This window comes from Perissodus microlepis, chromosome 23, assembly GCF_051167445.1.
Source record: "Perissodus microlepis isolate ML-2025 ecotype Zambia chromosome 23, ASM5116744v1, whole genome shotgun sequence".
In the NCBI taxonomy this organism is placed as follows: domain Eukaryota; kingdom Metazoa; phylum Chordata; class Actinopteri; order Cichliformes; family Cichlidae; genus Perissodus; species Perissodus microlepis.
The window spans coordinates 34,187,370-34,201,442 of record NC_140482.1 but is presented as its reverse complement, the minus strand read 5'-3'; the positions used below and the strand labels follow the sequence as shown (position 1 = coordinate 34,201,442).

General features: G+C 42.7%; 1 protein-coding gene across 1 annotated transcript; it reads left to right on the top strand.

The window, feature by feature from the left end:
- Positions 1–3,396: 3,396 nt before the first annotated feature.
- Positions 3,397–14,073, top strand: ndnf (neuron-derived neurotrophic factor). Its single transcript, XM_084922182.1, has 4 exons — positions 3,397–4,059; positions 10,191–10,388; positions 10,740–10,864; positions 11,926–14,073. Exons 2-4 carry the CDS (start codon positions 10,192–10,194, stop codon positions 13,311–13,313), a joined length of 1,710 nt encoding a protein of 569 aa, XP_084778308.1. The 5' UTR covers positions 3,397–4,059; position 10,191; the 3' UTR covers positions 13,314–14,073.

Here is a 14,073-nt window from a genome sequence, read left to right as displayed (position 1 = left end):
CTAACCTCCCTGCATTAATGGATTGCCTAAATCATTGGGGAAGTGTAAGGAGATCAGTCAGATGAGGCAGCAATCAGTGACAGAGTAATCCCCAAAGCAAACACTGAGGATGGGTCCAGTATATAAAGACCCTCAACACGCATCTGTTGTTTAGACTGACCTAAGCCACAAAATACTTCACATTTTCTCTTACATCATAAACCCAAGACATCAGTTTCCATTAGAAAACCTCAGTCTAAGGCAGCGGCTGGAAATGTAAAAGAACACCAGTTGCTGACATTTTGATGCTACGAGAAAACAATCAGGATGGAAAACAAGTTTGCTTCAGTGTGTGACTTGATATCCAAAAGCAAACATGTCAGCCCCACAAAGTTTCACGCTGATAATAAACCACTAATCCTTGCTGAAGTTCACCGGGTTAAGCTTACATAGATAAAAGCCTGGTTCACACAAATTATAAAGGCCATTATTCTCACTTACCACCATTAAAAAATACATTTAAACCAAGAATGTGTCTAACATAAATGTTATTCCAGTTTCTATGGACAATTCCAACAATAAGCTTTAAATGTTTTTCTTTGGCTCACACTTTCACCACTATGGTTTTGAAAATTCTCAACAACTACAGGATTTATTACTTTGAAATTTTGCACAGGCATTCATGAACTCCCAGAGGGTAAGTCTTTGCTGACCCACTAGTCATACTGCTTCTCTACACATGAATTGGCAGAGGTTTGCTAGAGTCTGAAATGTAAAATTCCTCATCAAAGGATATACGCAAAGATCACCATCTCACTAATTTGTTTTACACCACATTATAAGTACACCAACTGTGATGTGTCATTTAAGCATATTTCAAGTACATGCACAGAGACAGCTGCTGACTGCATGAATGAGCGGCCAATCCTATTTTTCTGTTACACTTTTTAAAAAGTTCTGGTTGAAGGATACATCCATATCTATTGATTTGTGTCTCAACAAAATGTAGAATGTACAAACGTCTGCGCTGAGCCTAATAATCTGGTTCTGTTGGAGGTCTGTTCCTGTTTAAAGGGAGTTCTTTCTTCCCACTGTCGCCAAATTGTTGGAGTTTTCTCTCTAATAATCTAAGATCTTTACAGAATAAAGCACATAGTCATACAGAAAAAAATGACTTGAATTTATTGCTGTAAAAGATGCTTTTATAGTCTGTTGAATCACTGGATTTTTTTTCACAGGACTGCACAGAATTGAGAAACACAACAATTCAATCTTGGTGAGAGTCGGGAGGAAAAAAAATGTTTTAAAAGGAAGAAATCTCCAATGTAGCTAGACTCACTGAAAACAATAGTCTGCCTCACCGGGCTGGGACGAGTGGGGTGATACACAGAGATAAAAAGAAAGCAAACAGTAAACACTAAGTACCATAGATACCTGCAGGGAGGTAATAAAGAGAAAAATACATAAATCAAAGAAAGAAACAAAGATGATGACATGTAATATTGCCATAAGTAAAAGTTGGTGAACATAGCAAATGCTCTACTTCCTTAACTTCACCATGTTAGCCTGCTTGGCTGTACAATCTCCTCTTAGAAGAAATCAGATCAAGTTAAAATGCACTGAGTTGAGATTTTGCAAGTTAACAGTTTCAATTTTACTAAATAATCCTAGTTCACAAAAATATGTTGTCTGTTGAGATGTCTTCTAAGGAAGGTGGTTAACTCCACCAATATTTGAGTGAACCCGCCCAGTGAGCATATGTGCATCTACTGTATGAGACGTGCACGTGTGAAACAGGGCGTCGCTACAAAAGAGCATGAGTGGCTCCGCTGACTTCCTGAAAAGGGTGAAAGGTCAAAAATGTGTCTTGTGTGCAAATGTTAGGTAAATCTAATAAAATTTGACTGATTCAGTCTCTGTAGTTGAATAGTGCAGAGGGATTAAGATTACAGGAGCGTTTTCCACCCCCTCCCTCCATCTGTACTAAACTGTCCCTGGTGTGGATATGTTTTCAAGATTCTGGCATGTAGCCGGGTCACTGCATGTGTGTGTGTGTGATTCTGGGTTATTGTGAATATACATGTCCCCAGAGTGGATTCGTTTTCACTGCTTTGTGGTGGGGTTAATAACAGTTTGAATTTGGCATCTATTTTCATCTCAAGGATGTGGAAGTCACAGCAACACTGATCATAAACCCAGGCATCACACACCTGTGTGGGTTACATCTGTGGTGTCAGTTTCTGCATCACAGAAAAATGCACTTTTATGATCTTATCTTCTCTCACTCTGTATATAGTGTTTTTTAAAGAAATGATTTCCACTTGTGTGTATTGTTTAAATGTAATAGTTTAAATGCTTTTTTTTTTGTTTCAATCGCTTATTGTGTGCCACTGTTGTCAGCATCTGTGTTTTTAAATCTGCTATGTAAAATAATCGTCATGACAACTAAACTGAAACTTTTCTGTGCTGTGCAGTCACTTGTGTTCATGTCCTTACAAACGTTTGTGTCCTGTGTGACCTTATTCTGGTAAACGCTAGATGACGCTGTTGTACCAAAACTGTCCTTCTTTTTGCTGCCAGGAGTTTGCGACACAGCAAATTTGTACCAGTATGCATGCTCGTTAAATCCAGGATTGTTTTCCTAATTTTGTCAAATCATTGAAAACATTATGAAAATGATATCTTTATGTTTGTCGGTGTCTCTGTTTTTCATTCATAATTTACTTGCTCTCTGTAAAGATTGTGACTCTTAGTGCAGCTACATGCACTGGTTAAATCTTCACAAAACTTGTTTTCCATGAAAACATAAACCTTTGTTTTCGACAACTAGTAGGAAGCATTGATGGGAGGTCTGGTCAAACCTGTAGACGAAGGTGCTACTGTTGAACCAGCAGGAAGCAGCGCGAAACCTGCAGCCGCTCATGTGTGAAGATGTGCAGATACACCACTTTAAAGACGGTCCTGTGGAGGAAGCTCAGGAAACGACAGCTTCCTTTAGATCTATTGTCTTGTCATCAGACACGGACACCCATCAAGTCATAAATTTCGGACAATTCATTTCCGAGACAGTCAAGACCTCTTATCTAGGATAAATATTTGCTTCCCAGGGCTTCAACCCAGGAAGAGACAACAACTCCAGTAATACCTCCCTGGGAATTTCCACAGTTAAACCCTGTGTTGGTGCAGGTTCTCTGTGTCACATTCCACATAGAAACTGTTATGTCTTTATTTTGTTTTGTTTTTTTGTGACGCCGTTAAAGCTGTGTGCTCTGATCATGTTTTTCACGCCCTCCCAGGTATCAGGGCCCATGATGAAACTTGCCTGCACACTGTAGCCCCGAGGGCTGCGTGACTTCAACAGGGCGCTACTGCCTAAACTAATAATTTAAAGAGAGCATCACAGTAAACAGCTTGCAAATAAAAGTATGTGGGGGGAACCCCGGTCTCTAAAAACCACGAGTAGTTAGAGTTACGCTCAGGTGGTATCTTGCTGTTTTCAGCAACACACTGCTTCTGTTCATCTAAGATTTTTGGCTTGTGGATTTGTTTCCCTCTCCTTATATGCTTTCAGTATGAGGGCCGGTCACACCTGGGAGTAATACTCAGTCTGGTCCTTGCTGGGATATTTTTTGTGGCTTGCTGCTGAAAGAGTGGGCTGGTTCTCTGTCTTGGAGCGCAGGGAAGAAGAAGAAGTTCGCACTAGTTTTGCCTCCAATCCAGTGGAGGTTTCAATAGCAGCGGCGCGGCAGGGGAGGGACGCACTGCCAGCACTCGGGATACCCACTCACACACACTCGCGCACACTCTCACACACACTCCTGCCCACCAGAGACCAGTTCAATCCACAAGAAAACTGCAAGCACGCACCAGAGTCGTCTAATCCGATTGATAGACACCAACAATAGAAGTGAAAACTAAAGGAGGGGATACTGGACACTGCAGAGGACAGCGCGTGTTTTTATTTTTTTTTATTTTTACATCAATCGATTTAGTTTTAAAGCACTTTTGTAAGAGTTTTTTTCTTTTAAAGAAAAACAGACACCATTCTGCAGATAACGTCGTCGATTCATATTGCGAGAGGTAAGACTGTCTCTTGTAAAGATTATGTATTTATTTTTCGCTTGATTTCTCTGCAGTGTAGCGGTTTGTCCGATTCTTCGAGCAATTATATGAGAAAAAACTTCTTAATTTTCTTAAACTTTTCTGTAGCTTTATTTATTTATTTATTTATTTATTTTGTAATATGCATGCAAGCTCCGTATGAATCCAGAGTCGGACTCTCTGAGTAAAGTAGCTGGTGCCTTTGAAACGGTTTGCGGTTTACAACTCCAGGAAGTTAAAAGTTTCAAACGCATTTCATTCAAGCCACAACTCGCATGCTTTTTTAATTCTAGCTTATTTTGTTTTGGGCTTTATATCACACGGGGCAGATGAGCTGATGAACTTTACGAAAATCCTCTTGTTTTGTGCCTCGCGACAGTTCCCATGCTCCCAGGGGTGACACAGCACCCAACACAGGCGATTTTTCTACACATGCTGTATTTCTAGCTACCTGTGCACCATTTGTGGTGTTTTCACTCTGTTGGCTTTTAGTTTGTAGTAAAATGTAAAAGTTTTATATAAAGACTACAGTTTTGATAAATGTTAGTTTCACCGTGTCACTACTGGGTTCCTTTTACGCACCTGTAAGAGCCCAGACAGGCTTTAGTGAAGCGCGTAATGAAGACCTGCTTTTTAATATAAGTGAAAAATTGGATTTGTTTGACTTGGCACCGCCTGCATTGTTTCAATTAGAATTATTCCAGGCAGATTAATGATAATTTAGCTCGTGTTGGGAGTTGTTTTCCTCATCCGGTCCATGTGAGAGGCTCTCAGTCGGTGTTTAATGAGAGACATACCCGGAGTGGGGATTTGAATAACTGTATTTAGCAGCAGGGTGAAGCCACACTGCCTCCCTTCTACTTTCTCAGGAGAATGAATCATGAACAAAAAAGTCTTAAAATGGGAAGGTCTGCGTCGCATACCGTAACTAAACCATGATTTGCATATGAAAACTCTCTGGCTGAAAGAATTCCGCCAGTGTTGCTATAGCCGTTTTGCGTCCAGAGAAGTGACAGGCTTCAGTGGTGTATATACAGTCGCCTCTCCGCTGCCTTTTGTCACATATCCAGAGTCAGTGGTGGAAGATTAAGGGCGCAAAGTTTTTATTTCCTTGTTAAATTATTCATCATATCCACACACCATGCGCGTCTCCTCGTCTCCCCCCGCCCGGGCACGCTCATTGCAAAGCTCCTCATTATGCTCCCTCAGATGGACACAAGAAGAGGCAGAGCCTGCTCGCACTAGCTGCTGAACAGGCTTTCTGTGCTCCCCTTCTCTGCCTCCTCAACCAAGCACAACATACCGGATCATGATTGACTCATTTCCCACGACGGGGCCAGGCCCGTGCATGCGTGCACCGGATGATGGGTAGTGGGTGGATGACTTTCCCATGGGGGGGCATTTTCTCTTGTAATCTTTAATCACCCTTGCAGCCACAATGCCAGCACATCAGTCAGAGACACCGCCACTCCCCCACCCTCAATTCTATTTGAGTTGTTTTTACACAGAAAGCGCCCCCGCGACCCCCTCATAGAGAATTTCCAGGATGCAGAGCTAAAGGCAGGGATCAGAGATGAAATATAAAGGAGCGAAGAGGAAAGGGGAGGGTAAGAAGGAAAGGAAACTGGGCTCTGGTTTCCATGATGCTATTGTGCCAGCCTTAGTGGTTCTGATGATGTGGATAGCTCAGAAACTCAAACTGCGAGCGATGTTGTGGATGGCGAGGAGTCAGGTCCTGAGTGATGATTTAGACTTACACACAGAGTGGAGCAGAGGAATGCAATGGTTTGGACCCGCATATGTGTGCACGTATGGACACACACACACCAGATTAAAATCTCCACTGTTGGATCAGAGCGTTTACCACAGTCTCTACCAATTTATTAATAAGCTGTTTAGCTGTCCAAGAGCACCAGACCTGATTTGGTTTGGCCTGCCTATAGAACAGGTCCAGGTCCTGTGTGGTTCCCTCTTTGGCTCCTGCATATACTTTACTTACTCTAATCCCCACATTGGCCCTGAAGTGACAGCCATGATGGAGCTCGCTACCGAGGACCCGCCATAAATCTAGACTTCCTTTAAGAAAACACACAGAGGCTTCAGGTCCTGCGAGCTCATGCCAGGCGTCTTGTTGGGTGGAATCCGAAATGTCTCTTTATTTGTGTTGAAATTAAACTGTCTTTTATTCCCTCCCGTTCTGCTAATGAGCTCCATGTGGCAGCAGGCAGGAGGCTTATCCATCTTGACAAGGAGCTGGAGGGAAGGAGAGAAACAAAGTGAAGTGAGAGAGTGTAGGTGGTGGTGGGGGGTGTTTTGCGCACACACACGTGAGCATATACGTGCACGCACGCAGGACAAGGCTGGGGGTTGCATGGATATAGCCTGCCTTGTGATCAGAAAAAGCCCCATACGTGAAAATCACGTGCTTATAATCACCATGTTCTTGCTGAAAATACGCTCCTCTCACACGTGCACACAGAGTCGATCAGGTGGATGAAAGTTGTGGCCAAATGGTTGCATGTAATTGATATTTTTCTCGCTTTAACCTTCAGTGGATCGTAAACGATTTTAATTCTGCTATGGATTGATGTTGCTGAAAAGATTGCATCCATCTGGGAGATTTAAATACAAAGTGTGAACATTTTTGTTTTGGCTGTGCACATGATTTGCTTGTAATGACCCCAAATTAGAGCTGGGTCAAAGTTGTTAAAGTAGAAACTCAATTGATAGGATGCAGTTCTACAGATTACACAGGAAGGGAAAGGAGGTGGGGGTCCTTTTCTTGTTTTATTTGTTTAAGACTGATACTCTAGATGTGTCAAAGACAGCCATGGGAAAGAAAATTGGGACCATTTTCACCCATTGTAAACTCCTGCATTTGTCCTTTAATCCAGTTACACAGTTCTCTAAATTCCACAGCTTGCCAATTAGAAAATACACAATGTTTTCCACAGAAAATACTTGGCAAATACCAATGAAAGTGAAACAAAAACCTATAAATATATAAATAAAGAGATGAAAGGCAAAAGCAAAACAAAGTTGACACGACTGTGGGTTACTTTGCCTTAAAATTATCCATTCCCTAAATTGGGATCATACATTCTTCCCCATTCTAATTAAACATTAGACTTTATTTGTTCCAGATGCAGCTTTTTTTTAATGTGTTATTTTCGTAAGGGAACTCTGTGGCATGAGAATGGTGCAGGCCTGCATGTAAAAGCACATCCAGCACCGGCTGTGTGACCATGTTGACTCTGCGCTGGTCCATGCAACCACAGTGACCCAACACAACTGCTCTGATATTTAGATGTCATCTCCCTGCAATATATAGTATGTGGTGTCACATGTGAAGAGCACGGGGAAGGCACGCATCAAATGTTTAAGGCAGCGGTGATTAAAAACCTCAGTGTGTGACTGCGGCAGACAAAGCCGGTTGAGGGGACGAGGCCCTCGTTGTGTCTGTGGAGTGTTTTGGGATGTTTGAAAGAAAGGCAGCTCTGAGAAATGCTGTGCATGCTACTGAGAGACTCTGCGCGTACTACCTCAGCGCTGTCTTAAGTATTATTAGACATGTCTTTGTTCCGACTGACATGTTTCTGAAGTGGAATGAGACAAGCCGAGGCGATAAGGATCTCAAGTCTCTGTGTGAGTCAAACCTCAAAGTACCACTTAGGCGGCTTTCCTTTTGCTCTCTGAAGTCTGGCGGTGTGACGGGAGGCTGAGCTCAGACAACAGCAGAGACACTGACAGGAGCTGTCATGGGCTTTTTTCCCTGCTTGTGTTTTTAAAGGACTATAATGTAGAAATGAAGCCCTGTGTGTAGTGTGGATATTTGTCCAAGCCCGAGTCCTCTGGTTTTACTTATCTGCCTCTGCTGAGGGAGGCGGTGAAGGAGGAGAAAGCATAAAGACGAACCGAGAGGAGGGGATGTGTGTGTACAAGTGTGAAAGAGATTATTTGATGAAAAAAAAAAAACCTGTGATCAAGGGAAGGAGACAGACAAAGGAGGGTGAGCAGAGAAAGGGAGAGGGGTCATTAAAAGGACACCATCTCACTTGCAGTAAATGGCAGTAAAGTATCTGGCTAATCTGCCATCATTACACTGATTAAATCACCCGGGATTTGGCATTCCCATCAGCTGCAATCAATGGGCAGAAATCAATAGACAGGGGATACGTGAGAGCCTCTCAGCCACATCGGCTGCAGCTCCAACTGTGGATTGCATCTCCAAACATTTTTATATTAGTGTCAATAAAACTTAAACTACATGGATTTGGGGATTTTTTTATATTAAGCGTTTTATGAAACGGCGTGGGTCCCTGGAGTGCCAAGCAATATCTTTTCCTTCACACATTCCTGTTTAAATCTAATCCCCCTTCCTCTCTGTGGCCTTGGGTACTCATTCAGGGGCTCTTCGTCTCTGATTCATTCCCAGATGGTGATCAGGATTTTAAGTTAAATGTTAATTAAGGCTGAAACTAGAAGGAAAACATGGACAAGAAGCACATTTTAGCATAAAATATATTACATTGCGGACAAACGCAGAAGCTCGCTAAAACACTGTATGCATGTCACAGCTCACACTCATTAACATCAGCAGTTTTGAACCAATGTCAAAATAAAAGGAGAGATAAAATAAGGTTATTTAGAAATTCCATTAGAAAAACAGAAATCTTAGACATACTTTAGCTAATATGAGCCTTTAATATTTACTGACAGTATGCATTAACGCACGAGGTACTCAGTGTGGTATACAGTTTCTTGTTGAGAAGAGAGATTGATATTAATTTTATGCGCGTAAGCTAAACATCAAGTTTCAGCCTTTTCTGTAGTCAAGTAGCATAGCTTAGCATAATGAGAGTGGAAACAATGAAAGCAGCCAGCTCAGCTCAATAAGGAACACAGTGGCTCAGTAGTTAGCACTGTTGCCTCACAGCAGGTGGTTTCGAGTTCTCCTCTGTAGCTTGTGCATGGTACTTTAATGCTGCCAGTGTTAGTGGTGGCCCAGGGTACTTTCAGATCAAATAAATGTGAAATAAAAATGCTTAAACTTTTTCTTTTATCAAAGTTTTTTTTATTTTTCTGTAAACTAATAATTAGAAATTTTAGGAAGAACGGTTGATTAGTTTAGCTTAGTAAGACTAAAGAAAAAGAAAGAAAACCCTTGCCGGCTTAAAAAATAGTTTGTGCAGGTTTTTTGTCTTTACTGTGACACATATGGAATTTCTTGTGCCAATCCAAGTCTGTATGCTAATATTAACTCAATAATCAAGGGACATAGCCACTATGACATCACACATTGGTTATGGACTCTGCATTTTGAAGTGTCAGCTGTAGCATTTTGATCTCGCCACTGTATTGGTGCGTTTTTTTGTGCCAGAAGTTTCCTTATATGGAGAAAAGGGTGGAATGCTAACATTAGCAAGCTTGGTTACCGAGCAAGCAATTTTACTCGCCTTTTTTACTCACCAAAGCTGAAGCATGAACTTTAAATCATCTGACTCACACAGCAAGCCTTAATATTAGATATTAAAATGCTCCAAAAGGCGCCACCACCGCATACACAGTGAAGAGATCCGGTCTATTGATATCAAATGGCAGAGACAGGGCTAACAGACAATGATTGGCTCCAGCTGTCTGTTTCGGGACACCTGTGAGTCAATGCAACTGACAAGGTTGTCCGTGTTGTGGTTATATATGTATAGGTGTGTTTATATATAGGCATATAGACTGAAACATGGATGATGAAAGTAAACGTTATGTGAAGATGAAGGAAATTTAAACTAATGGGCAAATTCACCTGTAGCATATCAGCTTTTTGCTAACATTGAATTTGTCTTGTGGTATAAGGTCATTCACAGACTCACCTTGAGTTGAAAAGGTTTCTTATTTGTAAGGAGTCAGGCAAAGCAATGATTAACTTATTATACTCAAGAAAAGGCTAATAAAGTGCTACTTAAAGACATCTTTGTGTCATGTGGTTTTCACATCCTCATTTAAAAAACATAGAAGAAGAAGAGTGAATTCTTTGCTCAGACGATCAGGAGCATCTGCAAAAAAAAATCACAAAACACTTAATGAAACTGAAGTCAATTTTCTGTGTCTTTCAGGATGAGGCAGTGTAAAGGTTGGAGCGTGGTGGTGCTGCTAGTACTGTTGGGGCTGGGATCTGTGGCCCAGAAACTGCCTACGAGAGATGAAGGTCTTTTTCAGATGCAGATCAGAGACAAGTCGCTATTCCACGACTCCTCTGTCATACCGGACGGAGCTGAGATCAGTGGCTATCTTTTCAGAGACACACCCAAAAGGTAAGAGCTCTGTGAGACAAACAATATCAGGCTGGTGGTTAAAAAAATGAGCCAGTTAAACCTCGTGCTGGTGACTGCTTCAATCATTGAAGGAAACATTAAACCCGGTGATGTCTACTTACTGTAAATAGATAGGAAACATCAGATGTTACCCTGTAATAGGATCTATTATGTTGATGCAAAAACTAAATAATAGATGAGAAAGTCTTTCTTCACTCAAGGCAAAACACTATATGCCACCACGTGCTTCACCTATTATAGTCTGCTCACGCATTTACTCCACACATTATTTAGAATAATGTCAAACTATCATGAACACTGGTGCTTATATCTGGCCTATTATTTTCACAGGTACTACTTTGTGGTGGAAGAAGACAACACACCCCTGTCTGTGACCATGACACCTTGTGATGCTCCTCTGGAGTGGAAACTCACTCTGCAGGAGCTGCCAGAAGACGCCAGCGGAGGAGGATCAGGTATAACTGACATAAGGCAGCAGTGGAAGAGGTTAATTACACGTTATCTGGAAATATGACTATCCCCACACACAATTAACCTACGCAGTGATGTTAGGCTTTGTGTTTTCGTGGGTTTTAATTAAGTCACAGATGTAGTGTCTAGTCTGACCACTTATGAGGTCTGACTCGGCCCAGTTTGATGTCTATAATTTCAGTGGTTTTCTAGTCACCCTAAAGAATCAAAGACATTACATCCCTTTACTTAGGTCGCCTCGGTCTTCTTAAGATAAATCCTGCTACACTCAGTCTGTTTGTCTTCCTTTTTCCCTTCATTTTTTCTGTTTTTCTGCTTCACATTAAAACCTTTTCCCATCTGGAAGGTGTCCTTTCAGCAGAGGAGATCTTGCCAGATGACTAAAGCAGTGGTTTAGAGCACTGATGTGTGATGTGAGCATATATTTGAATGTCCAGACATGAGCACCTGCAAATGGGTAGTTACACTGTTGTGGACACTGACCGCGCTTCAAGAGAAGAGAATTCATCCTGAGCTGGAAGAATAATGACAAATTTGGACTCATGCAGTGGCAGTGACTTCACGAAAACTGGTGCAGAAACAGAGCAGCTAGTGAAATCTTTCCTGTCTTTGCAGCCTTTTCCTGCTAGAAATCTCTATTGGGAGTTGATCTTTGAGCTTAATTTTTAGTACACCGCTGAGCACACTCTCTGGTTGACAAACATAATATTATGGTTTCTTGCTCAAGCTGGAGTAAGAGCTTAGACTGTCCCTCTCACATAGAAGCTACAAGGCGCCTCTTTGTAGCAAAACTTCCCTAGAAAGGCTGAGTGAATGCTGGCCTGAGATCTTTGGGGATGTTTGGAGTGAAAACATGGCTTCCATGGGTGTGGGATAATGATCCATGAGGCTTAGTCATGATCTTGCAGCGTTAAACAGTTTTTAGTTTGGGTGGAAATTTTCTTTCATCAAAGCCAAAGAAGAAAAGAAAATATTGCAAGGGTTGTCTAATTTGGTGACTAAAGCAAACAGCTCATGTTGTGTGTGTTTGGTTTTTATCTTCCAGGAGAGCCTGAACCTCTGGACCAACAGAAACAGCAGGTGACAGTAGATGAAGGGACGGAGCTCTTCACCTACAAGGGCAATGATGTGGAGTCCTATGTGGCCACAAGCACGCCTTCTGGTCTCTACCAGCTTGAACTGCTGTCCACTGAGAAAGACAGCAACTTCAAGGTGTACGCAACCACGACTCCAGAGTCTGACCAGCCCTACCCAGAGCTGCCCTACGACCCCCGCGTGGATGTCACTGCACTTGGCCGTACCACCGTCACACTGGCCTGGAAACCGACACCTACCGGCTTGCTGATGGGCCAGCCTGTGCAGTACTGCGTAGTGATCAACAAGGAGCACAATTTCAAAAGCATGTGTGCTGCCGAGGCAAAAATGAGCACTGACGATGCATTCATGCTGGCTCCGAAGCCCGGCAGAGACTTTAGCCCGTTCGACTTTGTGCACTTTGGCTTTGACAATGGTTTCGGCAAAGACCGGGGCCTCACAAGTAACAAGATCTCACGGGCATACGCAGCCAAGCCCAGGGTATCAGACATCCAGAAGGTGTGCATTGGCAATAAAAACATATTCACGGTGTCAGACCTAAAACCAGACACACAGTACTACTTTGATGTGTTTGCAGTAAATGCTGCTACCAACACCAGCACAGCATATGTGGGAACCTTTGCCCGCACTAAAGAGGAGGCTCGTCAGAAGACAGTTGAGCTGAAGGACGGCAAAGTATCAGAGGTTTTCATCAAAAGGAAGGGCAGCAAGTTCCTGCGCTTCGCTCCCGTGTCTTCCCACCAGAGGGTCACTCTTTTTGTACACACATGTCTGGATGCTGTGCAGGTGCAGGTGAGGCGAGATGGCAAGCTGCTGCTCTCCCAGAACGTGGAGGGGATACGGCAGTTCCAGCTACGGGGAAAGCCAAAAGCCAAATACCTGATCCGTTTCCGTGGCAGCAGAAAAGGAGCCTCCACTTTGAAGGTGCTTGCCAGCACCCGACCCAGCAGCAAACAGCCTTTCCCTTCACTTCCGGAGGATACACGCATCAAGGCCTTTGACAAGCTGCGCACCTGCTCCTCCGTCACTGTGGCCTGGCTGGGCACGCAGGACCGCAACAAATACTGCATTTACCGCAAGGAAGTGGCTGACAATTACGGCGAGGAGCAGCGGCGCCGGGAACAAAATCAATGTGCTGGACCAGAGACCCGCAGGAAGTCAGAAAAGGTCCTGTGCAAGTACTTCCACAGCCCGAACCTGCAGAAAGCTGTGACCACAGAAACCATCACAGGTCTGGAGCCAGGAAAGACCTACCTGCTGGACGTTTACGTGGTGGGACACAGTGGCCACTCAGTAAAATACCAGAACAAACTGGTGAAAACAAGGAAATACTGCTAAAAGACTCTGCAAAGAATAAATCTATTATAAATATATATATTAAATAAGTTTATTTAACTCTAAGTGATATTCTACTAAGGAGTGTATACAGACTGACTACTCACACAGCTGATGGGCCCGTGGCAGGGACTGAACTGTTTGTAGAGAGAGATTTCAACCTGTATATTTATGTTTACATTTCATTGTGGCACGTCTGGGTGGCCCATAGCGTGAGGTGCTTTGTTACCAGGCTTGTCATCTTGACATCATGCTGCCACTGGGAGGGCAGAACTTCAAAGAAGATCCCCTTTTTTCATCTTCTCTGTTCCTTTGTTGCTGCATGACTTTCGCTTTTGTCTGTCATATTTGTTGCATCCTTCGGTTTCAGTGTGTCAAGGAGATACAGTAGCTGCCCGCTTTGTATAAATCTGTCACCGCATATTCATGACGCATTTTAGGAGGAATTTAAATTATTTTATACTTTTCATCTCTCTTTTTAATTGTCTGTTTTATTGATGACAATAGTAACTGTTACAAGAAAATTCCAGTTTTATGAGGAAGTTGTCGTAGCTCAGACATTCCCGTGTGTATCTCAGCCAGTGTTTGCTCTAGAGCCCATCTTGTAAATGTGTTCTGTGCTGGAGATCTGTGTTATTATCACTGTATCGCTGTGTATGTGTGTGCGTGTGTATGTGTGTGTGTGTGTGTCACATGTACAGAGCTGTCCTGCCAATATTCATGTACATAAAGACTAAATATAGAACATGTAATCCCCGTGTCA